The sequence below is a fragment of the Somniosus microcephalus genome, chromosome 3 (assembly GCF_052327205.1).
Source record: "Somniosus microcephalus isolate GS21.2 chromosome 3, FLI_Smic_1.0, whole genome shotgun sequence".
In the NCBI taxonomy this organism is placed as follows: Eukaryota; Metazoa; Chordata; class Chondrichthyes; order Squaliformes; family Somniosidae; genus Somniosus; species Somniosus microcephalus.
Window position 1 is genome coordinate 222,390,798 of NC_140989.1, and position 20,755 is coordinate 222,411,552.

The following is a 20,755-nucleotide window of genomic DNA, read 5'->3' on the forward strand; positions in this document are numbered from 1 at the left end:
TCACTCCGTCCCTGACACAGCGTGCGGTCACGCCACACCCGGAACAGTATGGGGTCACTCTGTCCCTAACGCGGCGTGCGGTCACTCCACACCCGGTACTGTATGGGGTCACTCTGTCCCTAACACAGCGTGTGGTCACTCCACACCCGGCACAGTATGGGGTCACTCCGTCCCTAACACAGCGTGCAGTCACTCCACACCCGGTACAGTATGGGGTCACTCCGTCCCTAACACAGCGGCGGTCACTCCACACCCGGTACACTGTGGGGTCACTCTGTCCCTAACGCGGCGAGCGATCACTCCGCACCCGGTACAGTGAGGAGTCACTCCGTCCCTAACACAGCGTGCGGTCACTCCACACCCGGTACAGTATGGGGTCACCCCGTTCCTAACAGAGCGGAGGTCACTCCGCACCCGGTACAGTGTGTGGTCACTCCGTCCCTGACACAGCGTGCGGTCACGCCACACCCGGTACAATTTGGGGTCACTCCGTCCCTAACAGAGCGGAGGTCACTCCGCACCCGGTACAGTGTGGGTCACTTCGTCCCTGACACAGCGTGCGGTCACTCCGCACACGGTACAATGTGGGGTCACTCCGTCCCTAACACAGCGTGCGATCACTCCGCACCCGGTACAGTATGGGGTCACTCCGTCCCGAACGTGGCGTGGGGCCACTCCACACCCGGTACTGTATGGGGTCACTCTGTCCCTAACACAGCGTGCGATCACTCCGCACCCGGTACAGTATGGGGTCACTCCGTCCCGAACGTGGCGTGGGGTCACTCCGCACCCGGAACAGTGTGGGGTCACTCCGTCCCTGACACAGCGTGCGGTCACTCAGCACCCGGTACAGTGTGGGGTCACTCAGTCCCTAACACAGTGTGCAGTCACTCCGCACCCGGTACAGTGAGGGAGCACTCCGTCCCTAACACAGCGTGCGGTCCCTCCACACCCGGTACTGTATGGGGTCACTCCATCCCTAACACAGCGTGCGGTCACGCCACACCCAGTACAGTTTGGGGTCACTCCGTCCCTAACGTGGCGTGGGGTCACTCCGCACCTGGTGCAGTATGGGATCACTGTCCCTAACACAGCGAGTGGTCACTCCGCACACGGTACAGTATGGGGTCACTCTGTCCCTAACACAGCGTGAGGTCACTCTACACCCGGTACATTGTGGGGTCACACCATCCCTAACACAGCGTGCGGTCATAAGAACATAAGAAATAGGAGCAGGAGTAGGCCAATCGGCCCCTCGAGCCTGCTCCACCATTCAATAAGATCATGGCTGATCAGATCCTAACCTCAAATCTTGTATCACTCTCCATCCCACCCGAACCCATGTGATCTCCCGGGAGAGGCGAAAAACCAGATAAAAAACCCAATGGCCAATTTGGGAGAAAAAATCTGGGAAATTCCTCTCCGACCCATCTAGACAATCGAAGCTCTTCCAGGAGATCACTCTGTCCCTATATTTTCTACTGTGCTTACCTTCTGTAAAGGCGATCTCCACCCCAGCCAGGAACAGGAATAAAACCATCTCCTGAAATCTAACACAGAATTAGAACACAAGAAGTAGGAACAGAACCAGGCTACACGGCCCCTGGGCCCGCTCCACCACCCACAGGGCCATGACCATTCCGAACCTAGACTCATGTCCAATTTCCTGCCCGCTCCCCGTAACTCTTAATTCCCTTTACCTCGAGGAAACTATCTATTTCTGTTTTAAATATATTTAATGATGTAGCTTCCACAGCTTTCTGGGGCAGCAAATTCCACAAACCTACCACCCTCTGAGTGAAGAAGTTTCTCCTCATCTCAGTTTTGAAAGAGCAGCCCCTTATTTTAAGATTATGCCCCCTAGTTCTAGTTTCACCCATCATTGGGAACATCCTCTCCGCATCCACCCGATCAAGCCCCTTCACAATCTTATATGTTTCAATAAGATCACCTCTCATTCTTCTGAACTCCAATGAGTAGAGTCTCAATCTACTCAACCTCTCCTCATATGACCACCCCCTCATTCCCGGGATTAACCGAGTGAACCTTCTTTGTACTAACTCGAGAGCAAGTATGTCTTTTCTTAAGTATGGACACCAAAACTGTATGCAGTATTCCAGGTGCGGTCTCACCAATACCTTGTATAACTGCAGCAATACCTCCCTGTTTTTATATTCTATCCCCCTAGCAATAAAAGCCAACATTCCATTGGCCTTCTTGATCACTTGCTGCACCTGCATACTAACTGTTTGAGTTTCGTGCACCAGGACCCCCAGATCCCTTTGTACTACAGTACTTTCAAGTTTCTTGCCATTAAGATAATAACTTGCTCTATGATTTTTCCTGCCAAAGTGCATAACCTCACACTTTCCAGTATTGTATTCCATCTGCCAAATCTCTGCCCACTTACTTAGCCTGTCTATGTCACCTTGCAGGTTTTTTATGTCCTCCTCACTCACTACTTTCCCTCCCATCTTTGTATCATCTGCAAACTTTGATATGTTACATTCGGTCCCCTCCTCCAAATCGTTAATATAGATTGTAAAGAGTTGGGGACCCAGCACTGACCCCTGCGGAACACCACTAGTTACTGATTGCCAGTCTGAGAATGAACCATTTATCCCAACTCTCTGCTTTCTGTTAGAGAGCCAATTCTCCACCCACGCCAGAATATTACCCCCAATCCCGTGATTTTTTATCTTGAGCAATAACCTTTTGTGTGGCACCTTGTCAAATGCCTTTTGGAAGTCTAAATACACTACGTCCACTGGTTCTCCTTTATCCACCCTGTATGTTACTTCCTCAAAGAACTCAAGCAAATTTGTCAAACATGACTTCCCCTTCATGAAACCATGCTGAGTTTGTCCTATTAAATTATGTTTATCCAAATGTCCCGTTACTGTCTCCTTAATAATGGACTCCAACATTTTACCAACCACAGATGTTAGGCTAACAGGTCTATAGTTTCCAGCCTTCTGCCTACTACCCTTTTTAAATAAGGGTGTTACATTAGCAGTTTTCCAATCTGCCGGGACCTTTGCTGAGTCCAGGGAGTTTTGGAAAATTATTACCAATGCATCCACAATCCCTACCGCCACTTCCCTCAAGACCCTAGGATGTAAGCCATCAGGTCCAGGGGACTTATCCAGCTTAAGTCCCATTATTTTACCAAGTACTACTTCCTTAGTGATTTTAATCGTATTTAGCTCCTCTGCCCCTAGAGCCCCCTGTTTGTCCAGTGTTGGGATATTCTTAGTGTCCTCTACCGTAAAGACTGATACAAAATATTTGTTCAGCGTTATTGCCATCTCCATGTTTCCCACCATTAATTTCCCAGTCTCATCCTCTAAGGGACCAACATTTACTTTAGCCACCCTTTTTCTTTTTATATAACTATAGAAACTTTTGCTATCCGTTTTTATATTTTTTGCTAATTTACTTTCATAATCTATCTTCCCTTTCTTAATCAATCTTTTAGTTATTTTTTGCTCTCTTTTAAAGACTTCCCAATCTTCTATCTTCCCACTAGATTTGGCTACCTTATATGCCCTTGTTTTTAGTCGGATACTATCCTTAATTACTTTACTTAGCCACGGATGGCTATCTTTTCTTTTACACCCTTTTTTCCTCAGTGGAATATATTTTTTTGGAAGTTGTAAAATAACTCCTTAAATGTACACCACTGATCATGTACCGTCTTACCCTTTAATCTATTTTCCCAGTCCACTCTAATCAATTCCGCTCTCATACCTTCATAGTCTCCTTTATTCAAGCTCAGCATGCTTGTTTGAGATCCAACCTTCTCACCCTCTACTTGAATATGGAATTCAACCATGTTATGGTCACTCATTCCAAGGGGATCCTTTACTAGGACAATTTTAATTAATCCTGTCTCATTACACAGGACCAAATCTAAGGTTGCTTGCCCCCTGGTCGGTTCAGTTACATACTGCTCAAGAAACCCATCCCTAATACACTCAATGAACTCATCCTCAAGGCTGCTCTGCCCAGTTTGATTTGTCCCGTTGGTATGATAGTTAAAATCCCCTATAATTATAGCTGTTCCCTTATTACAAGCCTCAACTATTTCCTGATTAATACTCCGTCCAACGGAGTTGCAACTGTTCAGAGGCCTATAGACTATGCCCACGAGTGTTCTTTTCCCCTTATTATTCCTGATCTCTACCCAAACTGTTTCACTATCCTGCTCCTTTGACCCAATATCATTTCTCTGTATTATAGTGATTCCTTCCTTTATTAACATAGCCACCGCACCTCCCCTCCCTTCCTGCCTGTCCTTACTGATTGTTAAATAACCTGGTATGTTTAATTCCCAGTCATGGTCACCCTGCAGCCATGTTTCTGTAATGGACACAAGATCATACCCATATGTAGTTATTTGTGCCGTTAACTCATTCATTTTGTTATGAATGCTACGTGCATTCAGATAAAGAACTTTCAAATATGTTTTGTGACACTTAGTTCCTGTTTATTCCCCTTTTACTACTTCACCTTTTACTCCATACCTTCTGTCCCTTCCTGACATGTTCTGTTTTTGAATTTTCGCACTGCTACCTAAGTCTATGACCTTCTCCGTTGTCATTTCTGTTATTTGCTCTCTGGAAACCTCCCCCCCACTAATTAGTTTAAAGCCCTCTCTACAGCCCTAGTTATATGATTCGCCAGGACTCTAGTCCCAGCACTGGCCAAGTGGAGTCCGTCCCAACAGAACAGCTCCCTCCTGTCCCAGTACTGGTGCCAGTGTCCCAAAAAGCAAAACCCATTTCTTCCACATCAGTCTTTGAGCCACGCATTTAACTCTTTAATTTTATTTATCCTAGTCAAATTCGCTCGTGGCTCAGGTAATAACCCAGAGATTATTACCCTTGATGTTCTGTTTTTTAATTTGACCCCTAGCTGCTCATACTCCTTTAACAGAACCTTCTTCCTTGTCCTATCTACGTCGTTTGTACCAACATGGACAACGACAACTGGATCCTCCCCCTCCCACTCCAAGTTTCTTTCCAGCCCAGAAGAGATGTCCTTAACCCTGGCACCGGGCAGGCAACACAGCCTTCGGGACTCCCGCTCTTGACTGCAGAGAACCCTATCTATCCCCCTAATGATACTATCCCCTACCACTACAACATTTCTTTTTACTCCCTCCACTTGAATGGCCCCCTGCACCACGGTGCTGTGGCCAGGTTGCTCATCCTCCCTGCAGTCCCCGCTCCTGTCCTCACAGGGAGTAAGAACCTCAATCCTGCTTGACAAGAGCAAGGGCTGTGTCTCCTTCAACACTACATCCTGGATCCCTGTACCTTCCTCACTCGTAGTCACACCATCCTGTCCCTGACCACGGACTACATCTGCAGTAATTAATTTCATAGGTGTGACCACCTCCTGAAACATAGAGTCCAGGAACTTCTCCCCCTCCCTGATGTGTCGCAGTGTCTGAAGCTCGGTCTCAAGCTCTTTAACATGGAGCTTGAGTTCCTCTAGCAGCAAACACTTATCGCAAATGTAATCACTGTGAGCCTCAATGGGGTCCACCAGCTCCCACATTTCGCAACAGTGACACATCACCTGTTCACCCATATCTGTGTAATTAATTAAATTTCTTCTTATTAATTATGAAGACCCTCTGCCCCGATATAGATGATAATATTAGACCACTATTTAATAGGACTTACCAACTTAAAGGTATAGAAGAGAAGGAAGAGAACCTACCAACCAGTTGATCACCAACCTCCCTCGTGGAAGCTGTCTGGGGGACCTATCCGGTTGAATTGTCTCACTGCTCCACGTCCGCAGTGTTGGATTAGCTTGAGAGAGGGAAGCAAAACAGAGCAACAAGCACCCCCTCACCTCCCACTTGCCCGAAATCTGCCACTTACCAAACTCTACTTACACTCAATGCGACCGCACTCAGCGCTACCGCACTAAGCCCGCCCCTTTTTATACCCGGATTCTACTTCCGGTTTCAACTCCCCAACAGCTTAATTTACTCTAAAAAATTAAACTTACTTCAAATAATTCACTTATTTACTCACTAAAATTTAGTAAATGCACTTAAAAGACTTTTTCTGCCACTTAGCAAAGTCTGCTTAAATTCAATGCGATTGCACACGGTACACGGTACAGTATGGGGTCACTCTGTCCCTAACACAGCGTGTGGTCACTCTGCACTCGGTATAGTATAGAGTCACTCCATCCTCAACACAGCGTGGGGTCACTCAACACCTGGTACAGTATGGGGTCACTCTGTCCCTAACACAGCGTGGGGTCACTCCACACCCAGTACAGTGTGGGGTCCCTCCATCCCTAACACAGCGTGCGGTCACTCCGCATCCGGTACAGTGTGGGGTCACTCCGTCCCTGACACAGCGTGTGATCTGCACACGGTATAGTATGGGGCCACTCCGTCCCTAACACAGCGTGTGGTCACTCCGCACTCGGTATAGTATAGGGTCACTCCATCCCCAACACAGCATGGTGTCACTCCACACCTGGTACAGTATGGAATCACTCCGTCCCTCACACAGCGTGGGGTCACTCCACGCTCGGTACAGAATGGGGTCACCCCGTACCTAACACAGCGTGCGGTCACTCCGCACCCAGTACAGTGAGGGGTCACTCTGTCCCTAACACAGCGTGCAGTCACTCCACACCCGGTACTGTATGGGGTCACTCTGTCCGTCACAGAGCGTGTGGTCACTCCACACCCGGTACAGTATGGGGTGACTACGTCCCTAACACAGCATTGTTCACTCCGCACCCGGTACAGTGTGGTGTCACTCCGTCCCTGACACAGCATGCGGTCACTCCGCACACGGTACAGTATGGGGTCACTCTGTCCCTAACACAGCGTGCGGTCACTCCGCACCCGTTACAGTGTGGGGTCACTCCGTCCCTAACACAGCGTGCGATCACTCCACACCCAGTACAGTATGGGGTCACTGTCCCTAACACAGCGTGGGGCCACTCCACACCTGGTACAGTGTGGGGTCACACCGTCCCTAACACAGCGTGCGGTCACTCTGCACATGGTACAGTATAGGGTCACTCCGTCCCTAACACAGCGTGCGGTCACTCCACACCCGGTACAGTATGGGGTCACACCGTCCCTGACACAGCATGCAATCACTCCGCACCTGGTACAGTATGGGATCACACCATCCCTAACACAGCGAGTGGTCACTCCGCACACGGTACAGTATAGGGTCACTCCGTCCCCAACACAGCGTGGGGTCACTCCACACCTGGTACAGTGTGGGGTCACTCTGTCCCAAACACAGCGTGGGGTCACTCCACACCCAGTAGAGTATGGGGTCCCTCCGTCCCTAACACAACGTGCGGTCACTCCGCACCCAGTAGTGTGGGGTCACTCCATCCCTAACACAGCGTGCGGTCACTCCGCACCCGGTACAGTGTGGGGTCACTCCATCCCTAACAGCGTGTGGTCACTCTACGCCCGGTACAGTGTGGGGTCACTCCTTCCCTAACACAGCGTGCGGTCACTCCGCACACGGTACAGTGTGGGGTCACTCCATCCCTAACACAGCGTGTGGCCACTCTACACCCGGTACAGTGTGGGGTCACTCTACACCCGGTACAGTGTGGGGTCACTCCTTCCCTAACACAGCGTGCGGTCACTCCGCACCCGGTACAGTGTGGGGTCACTCCGTCCCCAACACAGCGTGGGGTCACTCCACACCTGGTACAGTATGGGGTCACTCTGTCCCTAACACAGCGTGCGGTCACTCCGCACTCGGTATAGTATAGGGTCACTCCGTCCCTAACACAGCGTGCGGTCACTCCGCACCTGGTACAGTGTGGCGTTAGTCCGTCCCTAACACAGTGTGCGTTCACTCCACACCTGGTACAGTGTGGGGTCACTCCGTCCCTAACACAGCGTGTGGTCACTCTGCACACGGTACAGTATGGGGTCACTCCGACCCTAACACAGCGTGTGGTCACTCCGCACACGGTACAGTATGGGGTCACTCCGATCCTAACACAGCGTGTGGTCACTCCGCACACGGTACAGTATGGGGTCACTCCGATCCTAACACAGCGTGTGGTCACTCCACACCCGTTACAGTATGGGGTCATTCCATCTCTAACACAGCGTGCGGTCACTCCACAACCGGTACAGTGTGGGGTCACTCCGTCCCTAACACAGCGTGTTGTCACTCCACTCCCGGTACAGTGCGGGGTCACTCCGTCCCTAACACAGCGTGCGGTCACTCTGCACCTGGTACAGTGTGGGGTTAGTCCGTCCCTAACAGTGTGCGGTAACTCCACACCCGGTACAGTGTGGGGTCACTCCGTCCCTAACACAGCGTGCGGTCACTCCGCACCTGGTATAGTGTGGGGTCGCGCCGTCCCTAACACAGCCTGCGGTCATTCCACATCCGGCACAGAGTCACCATAGCCCTTGGTTCTCTTACACCCATTCATCGTGCCCAACGCAATGCCCAGCCTGGTAACTCATTCCATTCCTTAGGATGTAAACGTCCTCCGCACCATCCCTTCTTTCTCACAAACTCCTGATCTTTAATCTGCCGTCCCCTGGGACTTGACACCTTCACCACAATGAACAACTTACTTGCATCAAACCTGGTCAATGCTCTTCACAATCTCGAAAGCCGTTCATTCTGTCACCTCGAAATCCATAGAAAAAAAGCCCAACTCCCTTAACCTTTCCTCCGAACTTAAATTGCTGCCTCCTGGAATCACCCCTCACCCCCCCAGCTCCCCATTGACCCTGCTGGCCCCAGTCGAGAGCAGTGGCATCAGGTGACCAGAACAGTATCCGATACCCCAAATGGGTGTGGCCATGGCTACCCCGCACCCTCTTTCCATCCGTACTCAACATTGAGGTCTGTCCGGTATGACTGAACCCGAAGCCAGTAAAACGCTCACTAGATACGTGGGCCAGTTTGGCATCCTACGCTACCCATGGGGGAGGGGGAGGGACCGCCGATGGTGCTGACCAATGATAGCCCTCCCAGCAGCGCCAGGTAAACCCTGGCATGCCCGCTGTCGGTCTTTGCATAAACGTGTGGGCCGGCGGGCAAGGCTGCTCCCCCCTCCCCGATGGACCGTGTCGATAAAGGGTCGTCAACTCTGGTTGGACATATTCTTGGAGGTTTCATCACATGACCTCCTGCCTCCAACCACCTCGCCCTGTCAAAGAGCCTTTTCCTCACCTCCAATACTTGTCGAACTAATAAACAAAAATGCTCAAAGAAAATGAAAAAGATCCACATTTTTCTGAAGCTCCCTATGATTTTTGTCTCCTAGCAACAATGATCAGGGGATTAATCTTTCATTCCTGGAGGGTTAGCGACACTACAGGCCGACGACTTACCTTCGCTCTTTGGTTTTGGAACCAGACTTGCACGACCCGGACACTCAAGCCTGTCTCTGCCGCTAACGTCTCCCTGACCTTGGAAAGAAAGGAAGAGCCGATCATCAGCATTGGCCCCCATAGAGCGGGCATGACAAACCCACATCAAAACAGCAATGTGTGAAGACAGGTCTGGATGGGCTTCACCCCCTCTGGCTCATTCTTGCCCCCTCCCTCCCTCCCTCCCCCCCCCTCAAGCTGATCGCTCGCAAGGTGAGTCTCACAATCTCAGAGGGCCAATGGGAGAGGCCAACAAGCGTGTAGGATTCAATGAAAACCGTCACAGGGAAACTTTTGCTAAACCCATCATGATAGTTCCCCGCTATGTTCTATAGTAAGGTGCAGGAGATGCTTTCACACCACCTCCCACTTCCCCCAACCCCAGCCCCCCCCCATTGCACTTTCACACAGGGCTTGGAGTAGATTGTGGTCTTGGGATCCACGGGAAACCGGTACCAATGTAGGGATGTGGTCCCAACATTCAGCCAAATGGGTGCACCAAATGGGTTTGATCGTGACTGTTAGTGGGCCCTACCAATGGATATTTACTCCTGGCATCTCAGGGAGGTCTGTACAAGGCAGCACAGCGGTTCTTCAGCCCTCTGCCCCTACCCAAGACCAGGCAGGCAGGCATAAGCCTACGTTATCTGACGCTGCCAGCGAGGTCACGGGGTGTAAAATACAAACAAGGAGCACAGGGAGGGGTAATGATACCACGGGACTGAGCCATCCCCACCTTTACTTTCACAGAATCACAGAATCACAGAAACCCCACAGTGCAGATAGAGGCCATTTCGGCCCATCGAGCCTGCACCGACACATATCCCACCCTATCCCTGTAACCCCACGTATTTAATCCCCCTAACACTAAGGGTCAATTTATCATAGCCAATCAACCTAACCCGCACATCTTTGGACTGTGGGAGGAAACCGGAGCACCCGGAGAAAACCCACGCAAACACGGGGAGAATGTGCAAACTCCACACAGACAGTCGCCCGAGGCCGGCTGCTTCTGTCTCTCTCCTACCTTCCTGCAGGGCTTGGACGACACTTCAAAAGATGCCTTGAAGGCACGCCTCTGCTGCGTGGTGAGAATAGTCCGTGGCCTTTTGGGTCTTTTGGGATCTTTGGAGTCGTCCCCTCCTTTGCACTGCAGCTGCCCCAGTTTGCCATTGCAATCTTCATCATCACTCTTAGCTGCAGTGAAGGAAAGAGTCAAGGAGGGTGAGTGAATGACCAGTAATGTTGCATAACGCATGCACGGCACTGTCCTTCCTTGGTACCAACTCAACATCAGCCTCACTCACAAAACAGCATCAGTCCCATTCCAGTCTCAGTATGTACACATAGCTTTATATCTGTGCACTCAGATCCCCCTTTCACTTAGATCATTTGATTTAGTTATTGATGAGCCCCGGTGCCTAATTCGTGACTAAATTCCACGTTCCTTCCATATGCTTAATGAAAATTACCCGATTAATAGGAATGTGTTTCAAGGCGGCAGCATGTACCTGGATTCAGGCTAAAATTGAAAACGCCAGTCTCTTTCTGCCTTGTAACACATTCGTATCACACACTGGGGTAGATCTTGACTTTGTGCAATAGTGTAAAGTGAGCCGGCAGCCCGTTTCACATCTCTCCCCATTTTTATTTCCAAAAATGACCATGAAAGGGCTGAATGTTCTTCAGGGCAGGGAACCCAGGCCAGCCTACACGTGACTCCAGCCCCACACCATGTGGTTGACTCTTGATGCCCTCAGGGAAACGAGGGATGGGCAATTAACAGCAAAAGCTGGTGTCGGGAGCAGTGAGACCGGAAACCCAGTGAGTATTTAAACTCACTTTCGCGGGCTTTCTTTGCAGAGGCTGGTGTGGGGAGCAGTGAGACTGGAGACCCAGTGAGTATTTAAACTCACTTTCACGGGCTTTCTTTGCAGAGGCTGGTGTGGGAAGCAGTGAGACCGGAGACCCAGTGAGTATTTAAACTCACTTTCGCGGGCTTTTTTTTTTTTTTTTTTACAGAGGCTTACCAATCTCAGACAGGCGGCGACATTTCAGAGCCATGTCACAATTCAAAACGTGATGCGGGCAGGAGGAAGCAGCTGATGGGTGAGTACAGTCAGGGAGTATTTATACTACTCTATAGTTTGACAGTTAAGGTTCATAGTTTATAAAGTTTAGATGGTCTTAATTTTTTTGTGGTTATAGCTTCTAGTGCTAGTAACCAAGGGCCCTTGAGTATATCATTTAATTGGTGGTATTGATTTGATTTAAGTTAATTTAAATTAATTGAAGGATAAGTCATGGCAGGACAGCTCGGTGCCATGGTATGCTCCTCCTGCACTATGTGGGAAATCAGGGACACTTCCTGTGTCTCTGACGACCATGTGTGCGGGAAGTGTATCCAGCTGCAGCTACTGGCAGACCGCATTGCGGCGCTGGAGCTGCGAATGGATACATACAGGTGCATTCGCGATGCTGAGGACATCGTGGATAGCACATTTAGGGGGTTGGGCACACCACAGGTAAAGGCTGCACAGACAGGAAGGGAATGGGTGACCGCCAGGCAGAGTAGTAGGCGCAGGCAGGTAGTGCAGGGATCCCCTGTGGCCACCCCCTCTCAAACAGATATACCACTTTGGATATTGTTGGGGGGGGATGGCTTATCGGGGGAAGACAGCAGCAGCCAACTTCCTGGCACCGTGGGTGGTTCTGCTGCACAGGACAAGAGGAAAAAGAGTGGGAGAGCTATAGTAATAGGGGACTCTATTTTAAGGGGAATAGATAGGCGTTTCTGCGGCCGCAAACGAAACTCCAGGGTGGTATGTTGCCTCCCTGGTGCAAGGGTCAAGGTTGTCTCGGAGTGGCTACAGAACATTTTGGAAGGGGAGGTTGAACAGCCAGTTGTCGTGGTGCATATAGGTACCAACGATATAGGTAAAAACCGGGATGAGGTCCTAAAAGCTGAATATAGGGAGTTAGGAGGTAAATTAAAAAATAGGACCTCAAAAGGTTGCAATCTCAGGATTGCTACTAGTGCCACGTGCTAGTCAGAGTAGAAATAGAAGGATATTTCAGATGAATACGTGGCTAGAGGAATGGTGCAAGGGGGAGGGTTTCAAATTCCTGGTACATTGGAACCGGTTCTGGGGGAGGTGGGACCAGTACAAAACGGACGGTTTGCATCTGGGCAGGACTGGGACTGATGTCCTAGGGGGAGTGTTTGCTAGTGCTGTGGGGGAGGGTTTAAACTAAAATGGCAGGGGGTTGGGAACCTGTGCAGGGAGACAGAGGAAAGGGAAACAAGGATAGAAGCAAAAGATAGGAAGGAGAAAAGCAAGAGTGGCAGTCAGAGAAATCAAGGGTTTAAATCAAACATGGCCACAGTAAATAGTAATTCTAAAAGATCTAAGAGTGTTAAAAAAAAAAACAAGCCTGAAGGCTTTGTGTCTTAATGCGAGGAGCATTCGTAATAAGGTGGATGAATTAGCTGCGCAAATAGATGTAAACGGATATGATATGATTGGGATTATGGAAACATGGCTCCAGGGTGACCAAGGCTGGGAACTCAACATCCAGGGGTATCCAATATTCAGGAAAGACAGGCAAAAAGGAAAAGGAGGTGGGGTAGCATTGCTGGTTAAAGAGGAGATTAACACAATTGTAAGGAAGGATATTAGCTCTGGTGATGTGGAATCTGTATGGGTAGAGCTGAGAAATACCAAGGGGCAGAAAACATTAGTGGGAGTTGTATACAGACCCCCCAAACAGTAATGCGGAGGTTGGGGATGGCATTAAATGGGAAATTAGAGACGCGTGCAATAAGGGCACAGCAGTTATCATGGGTGACTTTAATCTATATATAGGTTAGGGTAACCAAATTAGTAACAATACTGTGGAGGAGGAATTCCTGGAGTGTATACGGGATGGTTTCCTGGACCAATATGTCGAGGAACCAACTGGAGATCAGGCCATCTTAGACTGGGTATTATGTAATGAGAAAGGATTAATTAGCAATCTTGTTGTGCGAGGCCCCTTGGGGCGGAGCGATCATAATATGATCAAATTCTTCATTAAGATGGAGAGTGAAGTATTTGACTCAGAGACTAGGGTCCTGAATTTAAATAAAGGAAACTACGATGGTATGAGGCGCGAGTTGGGTAGGATTGATTGGGGAATGTTACTCAAAGGGTTGACGGTGGATAGGCAATGGCAAACATTTAAAGATCACATGGATGAACTACAGAATTTATTCATCCCTGTTTGGCATAAAAAGAAAAGAAAAAGGGTGACTCAACCGTGGCTAACAAGGGAAATTAGGGATAGCATAAGATCCAAGGAGAGGACATATAAATTGGCCAGACAAAGCAGCAAACCTGAGGATTGGAAGCAGTTTAGGATTCACCAAAGGAGGACAAAGGGATTAATTAAGAGGGGGGAAATAGAGTATGAGAGTAAGCTTGCCGGGAACATAAAAACTGACTGTAAAAGCTTCTATAACTATGTGAAGAGAAAAAGATTGGTGAAGTCAAGCATAGGTCCCTTGCAGTCAGAATCAGGGTAATTTATAATGGGGAACAAAGAAATGGCAGACCAATTAAATACATACATTGATTCTATCTTCACAAAGGAGGACACAAATAACCTCACAGAGATGTCAGGGAACATAGGGTCTAATGAGAGGGAGGAACTGAATGAAATCAGTATTTGTAGGGAAATGGTGTTAGGGAAATTGATGGGACTGAAGGCCGATAAATCCCCAGGGCCTGATAATCTACATCCTAGGGTACTTAAGGAAGTGGCCGTAGAAATAGTAGATGCATTGCTGGTCATCTTCTAAAATTCTATAGATTCTGGAACAGTTCCCATGGATTGGAGGGTAGCTAATGTTACCCCACTATTCAAAAAAGGTGGTAGAGAGAAAATGGGGAATTATGGACCAGTAAGCCTGACATCGTAGTGGGGAAAATGCTAGAGTCCATTATAAAAGATGTAATAGCCGAGCACTTGGAAAACAGTGACAGGATCGGATAAAGTCAACATGGATTTACAAAAGGTAAATCATGCTTGACTAATCTACTGGAATTTTTTGAGGATGTAACTGGTAGAATAGATAAGGGAGAACCAGTGGATGTGGTGTATTTTCAATTTCAGAAGGCTTTCGATAAGGTCCCGCATAAGAGATTAGCGTGTAAAGTTAAAGCACATGGGATTGGGGGCAAGGTATTGACTTGGATAGAGAACTGGTTGGCAGACAGGAAGCAAAGAGTTGGAATAAACGGCTCTTCTTCCGAGTGACAGGCAGTGACTAGTGGGGTACCACAGGGATCGGTGCTGGGATCCCAGCTATTCACAATATATATTAATGATCTAGACGAGGGAACTAGATGTAATATCTCCAAGTTTGCAGACGAAACAAAGCTGGGTGGGCGTGTGTGCTGTGAGGAGGATGCAGAGAAACTCCAGTATGATTTGGACAGGTTGGGTGATTGGGCAGATATATGGCAGATGCAGTATATTGTGGATAAATGCGAGGTTATCCAGTTTGGTGGCAAAAATAGGAAGGCAGATTATTATCTGAACGGCAATAGATTGGGAGAAGGGGAAATGCAACGAGACCTGGGCGTCCTTGTGCACCAGTCGCTGAAGGTAAGCATGCAGGTGCAGCAGGCGGTTAAGAAGGCAAATGGTATGTTGGCCTTCGTAGCGAGAGGATTCGAGTACAGGAACAAGGATGTCTTGCTGCAATTGTACAGGGTCTTGGTGAGACCACACCTTGAGTATTGTGTGTGGTTTCGGTCGCCTTACCTCAGGAAGGATGTTCTTGCCATGGCGGGAGTTGTAAGGTTCGCAAAATTCTGCAGATTCCCTCAAACCAAGAAGATTACCCCAAAGAAGAGATTGTTGGACTGTTTTAAAGAATGTTGGGCCAAAAAGGGGCTTAAAGTTAAAACCCCAGGATTTTGGTTATTTTAAAAGGACATGTCCAGGCCTGTGGAAAGGTTGGGATGGGCCTCTGTAAAACAAACAGTTTGAGTATTGCCATAGGCCAAACTGTCTGGGAATGTTCTGGACTGTCTCAGTCATTTCACATAAATGACAATAGGCCTACGGAAGAGCAGTTCCCGCCAAAATTACAGAGCCATCAAGAGTATGCATAATGCAGTACATGCCACTGACCAACAAAAGGGACCCTGACCCCAGCAGGAGAAGACAAAACTTACTAATTGGACCAAAGATTAAACAGTCATTTAAAGCTAAATTAGGTTTTGATGGACCATCCCGAACCTAGTTTACACCAACTTAAATCAATTAAAAATAGATGGGACCAATCAATGTTAACGAGCCCAGCCAAAATTTAACAATGAACCGAGACTGATTTGGCAGGCAGATAAGCAGGCCTCAATTAGTATAAACTAAAGACTTGTCTCCACAAGAAATCAGTTCGATGGGTTCGAACAGTTCGATAAGTACAGTTCAGCAGAAGGAGTTCAACAGAAACAGTTCAACAAGAAAGGAGAGACCCATCGTTCAAGTTTAAAACACCATCGAAACTCGGCGGTATCAGAAGCAAGCATCTGGAAGCAGTTCGCTCTCTCTCTCTCTCTCGAAGAAGAAGAAGAAGAAGAAGAAGAAGTTAACACATCATCGGACACCTCGCGGCACCAAGGGCCCCACGAAACCAACAACCAAATATTACCAGAAGCCAACCAGGTAATACTGGGCCACCGCGACCAACAAGAAACCAACTCGGAAGAAACCAAAGATCTGCAAGTTTTTCCACTCTACAAACTATTCCTGCATTTGGTGAGCATTTTCCCTGGTCCTCTGGAGTCCAACTTAGCTAGTAAGGTGGGATTGGGAGGGGTGAGGTATTTGTCTACTGTAATTTTTCCCTCGTGTATGTCGAAGTGTTTCCCCATTTTATTAGAGTGTTAAGATTATTGTATTGTATATTTCCTTCTCAAGTAAAAACCAAAGTTCTTGTATCAAATTCAGTTGTCTGCTGCAATTTCATTACAACCCCCAAATAAGTCCAGGTCTAGAACCAAGGGAGTGGGAGCGATTCGAACTGCTCAGGAGTCAGAGGCAAAGCTGACCACACACACCACCCCTTACAGAGTACAGCGAAGAGTCACCAGACTGATACCTGGGATGGCAGGAATGACATATGAGGAGAGATTGGGTCAATTGGGCTTGTACTCGCTGGAGTTTAGAAGAAAGAGAGGGGATCTCATTGAAACTTATAAAATTCTAACAGGACTAGACAGACTAGATGCAGGAAGGATGTTCCCGATGGTCGGGGAGTCTAGAACCAGGGGTCACAGTCTAAGGATAAAGGGTAAGCCATTTAGGACAGAGATGAGGAGGAATTTCTTCACCCAGAGAGTGGTGAACCTGTGGAATTCTCTACCACAGAAGGCCGTTGAGGCCAATTCATTAAATATATTCAAGAAAGAGTTGGATATATTTCTTAAGGCTAAAGGGATCAAGGGATATGGGGAGAAGGCAGGGACAGGGTACTGAGTTTGAATGATCAGCCATGATCTCATTGAATGGCGGAGCAGGCTCGAGGGGACGAATGGCCTACTCCTGCTCCTATCTTCTCTGTTTCTATGTAACGCTGCCTGCCCCACATCCCAAGAACAAAACCCAAATGTTGGCCAAGGCACCAGAAGTCCTTGTTCATCTTTGAAGGGTGGCATAGGATCTTTAATGTCCAGCAGAAGAGACAGATGGGGCCTCGGCCTAGCAACTAGGTTAGGATTGTCCTAGAGCCTCCAGGAATTGAAGATTAAGCTCCAGGACACTGCTGTGAGCAACCCAGGAGAAAAATCATAATGTTATTCAAGAAACTGTTTTGTTTTCCATTTTCTATGAACACTTTCGTTTATTCATTCTAAAAATGTTGAAGATGGGGAAAAAGGTTATTTTGACCGACAGTTAATAATCATCCAATCGGCTTTCAAATTGGTTATGGGAAGGCAGGGCACCATGAGGATGGGCGTGTCGGGCAGCCAATGGCGTGAGTGTGGGGGTGGGGCAATTGAATGCAAGAGGTCATGTGATGAAACCTCTGAGAATACTTCCAACCAGAGTTGTCAGCCTTAAACGAGGACCATGGAGCTGCTTTTTCACACAACACTTCACTGAAGCGCTGCATCCTAATTCTAAAGTCTTGAAGTCAACAGCGAGCATCTTAACCCCAAGCTCCTGCACAATCAAAAACTCTTTCCCTTTTCAGATCAGCTGCAACAACAAGATGAAGCTGTTAAAAAAACAGCACAGGTTGAAAGCCTTGTAAGGAAGAGAAATGACAATGATATAATTTACTATCGGAGCTACCCCACAGGCCCAAACCAAAAGGGTTGTCAGTAACAAAGAAATAACATCAGCCCTCGGAGCGCGGGCCTCTTCCCACATCCGATTATTGTGCAAAATACTTTTCTTGCTTAGCATCAGAAATGTCTTCTCTTTGGATTTCCAATCTGTGCTGTGTTAACTGATCTCAGATAGGTCAGCAGTTGAGGGGGGAGGTGGGGGGAGGGTAGATAATACGATAAGCGTCAGAGCCCCTGCAATAGGCAGAGGGGGTGGGGGTGGGGTCCGGCAGGGTTTGTGTGCCTGATCCCTATCAGTTGACCCCTGTTGGAAAGTACATGTGGACATTGGGTGAGAATCCTACCGGGCTTGGTTCTGATGTCTCTTTATCATAGCAGGTGTCAGCCCACTCCAGAGACTTGAGCACATAATCCAGGTTGACACTCCAGTGCAGTACTGAGGGAGTGCTGCTCTGTCGGAATGTGCCGTTGCTCAGATGAGATCTTGATCCAACATCCCCTCTGCCCCTTATAGGTGAATGTAAAATATTCCATGGCACTATTTCAAAGAAGAGCAGGGAAGTTATCCCTAGTGTCCTGGGCAATATTTATCCCTCAAACTATATCAATAAAACAGATTATCTGGTATTTATCACATCACTGTCTGTGGGAGCTTGCAGTGTGCAAATTGGCTGCTACATTACTACACTTCAAAGTTGGCTGTAAAGAGCTTTGGGACATCCTGAGGTTGTGAAAAGCACTATATAAATGCAAGTCTGTATTTGTTTTTAGACTGGACTCACACAAACAATTCTAGCTATTTAGGGGAGGTGCCCCACTTCCTGCTCACTCGTAAATATCTCCCACTTTGGCGCGGCGTCCAATTTCTTTTCCGATTGCGCCTTGGGACGTTGTTCTACATTAAAGGTGCTGTTTAAGTAGGAGTTGCTGCTTTGATCGCCACACTGGAGGGCGTGGAACTGTCTCCCAGCTAGAATCAATGCCTTCAGGAGAGGAAGGAGAGAAACATTTGGAAAGCAATGCGCTGTAGAGGGTCATAAATAAAGTTAGAGCTGGACTGCCAGTGGAGCTCAGGGAGGTTTAAGTGCATTAACACTTTAAAAAAAAAATTGCATGGCTGTGTCTTTAATGGTTGATTCACAAACTGTATGCAATCACTGAATTTGTGTAGCGTTTGCTGCAGAGGCTGTCGGCAACCTTTGCATCAGGGGCGTGCGTGAGTGAGTGGGTGAAGGATCCATAACGTTAGAGGGATAGATCAAATGGTTGTACACTTTCCCGACTTGCTTAGGGTGCAGACGCCCAGCTCCTGCCCCAGTTGTTAATCACCTCGCACGCTGACAGTGTAGAGCCCAGATAAAAGGAAACCACTTGAAAATATGTTGTAAGCAAAATGGAGCTGAAAAAATAAACCTTTGCAGGTATCATATTCTTGGCACTGTCACTGGGCAAGCTGGCAGATTATAGTGCACTAACTGGCTGACGTTTTACTCCAGGCTATAACACTCGCTGCAGTTTTCTCTGTCGTGGATATATTCTTCACAACTGCCTGCACTTCTGATTCCCCTCCCCCAACCCCCCCCACCACCCCCCCTCCAAATTTACATCAAATGAATCCTTCTTCTTCTTCCCTAAAAATTTCTAGCAGCACTGGCATGACAATGCCTTCTCGACAGCAGGCCCAGAGGAAGTGAGTTGGTGCGCTGGCTTAGGGCACTGACCTTTCACCTCTGTGATCGGTGTGTTCCAGTCCTACCCAGGGTACCCTGGCACTGCAGCTATCGGCATGGGAGTGGCAGCCCGCAGGTCTGGTTTCATCCAAGGGCAGTCACCTGTTTTACATTTGCCGGAGTGAATTCCAATACAGGATCACGGCCGTTGTCTGAGCCGTGGCTCAGTGAGGAGCACTCTCACCTCAGAGAGGCGGAAGGTCATGGGTTCAATGTCAACTCCAGAGACTTGAACACATAATCCAGGCCGACACTCCCAGTCTAGACTGAAGATGTCAACCATATTAGGTGCCAGCTGTGGCTCAGTGCTGGCACTCTTCTCTCAGTCAGTAGGTCATGGGTTCAAGTCCCACTCCGGGGACTTGAGTGTAAACTCTAGGTGGATACTCCCAGTACCGAGGGTGTGCTGTACTGTCGGAGGTGCCATTTTTCGGTTGAGATGTTAAACCATGGCCCTCTCAGGTGGACGTAAAAGATCCCGTGGCACTATTTGAAGATGATCAGGGGAGTTCTCCTCGGTGTCCTGGCCAATACTTACCCCTCAACCAACATCACTTAAAAATCAGATTATCTGGTCATTATCACATTGCTGTTTGTGGGACCTTGCTGTGTGCAATTTGGTTGCCGCGTTTCCTACATTATGTAACAGTTAGCACAGTTCAAAAGTGCTTCATTGGCTGTGAAGCACTTTGGGACATCATGAGGTTATGAAAGGTGTTGTATAAATGCAAGTATTTTTGTGTTCCACTGGTGTATTGGGGGTCGTGCTCCTTCAAGACAAGTGTAGATGGAGCTTCACAGATTATCTGGCCTGTGTTGTACCTGACCTGGGAGTAGTTGGTGCCGTCACTGGGTACACCTAACGCCATTCCTCTGGTACTAACACTCCTCGTGAAATGAATGGAACAGTCCACCAAATAATATTGATGCAAACATAGCTTGAATGGGGATTATGTTTGCTTCGTGATGGAACCTCATCCTCCCTGGTTTATGCATACCGCGTTGTCTACTACTCCACCCCCACACTGTCTGGATGAAACAATTGCCGATCGCAAAGATAAATGCAGAGGAATGAGGTCGTTCGGTCCATCTAACAGATCATTCCATAGAAACCGATGGTTTCCCCCTCCCATCGCAGTATTTAACTACCTCCTGAATGACTCCCAGTGTCTTTGCCCCTATTACCCAACCCGGAGCCCATCCCAGGTACTAACTCTGAATGTGAAGGATTCCCTTTGAATAAACCCCCATTTATATAGCACCTTTCA

General features: G+C 48.3%; 1 protein-coding gene across 1 annotated transcript in view; it reads right to left on the reverse strand.

Moving 5' to 3' along the window:
- The window catches only part of LOC147121727 (LIM homeobox transcription factor 1-alpha-like), a 177,419-nt gene that overhangs the window by 39,445 nt on the left and 117,219 nt on the right, over nucleotides 1-20,755 (reverse strand). The window contains exons 3-4 of the mRNA XM_085977992.1: nucleotides 10,443-10,612; nucleotides 9,377-9,454 (exon numbers count right to left, since the gene is read on the reverse strand). Coding sequence (XP_085834118.1) covers nucleotides 9,377-9,454; nucleotides 10,443-10,612 — 248 coding nt within the window. The remainder of the gene's footprint in view (nucleotides 1-9,376; nucleotides 9,455-10,442; nucleotides 10,613-20,755) is intronic.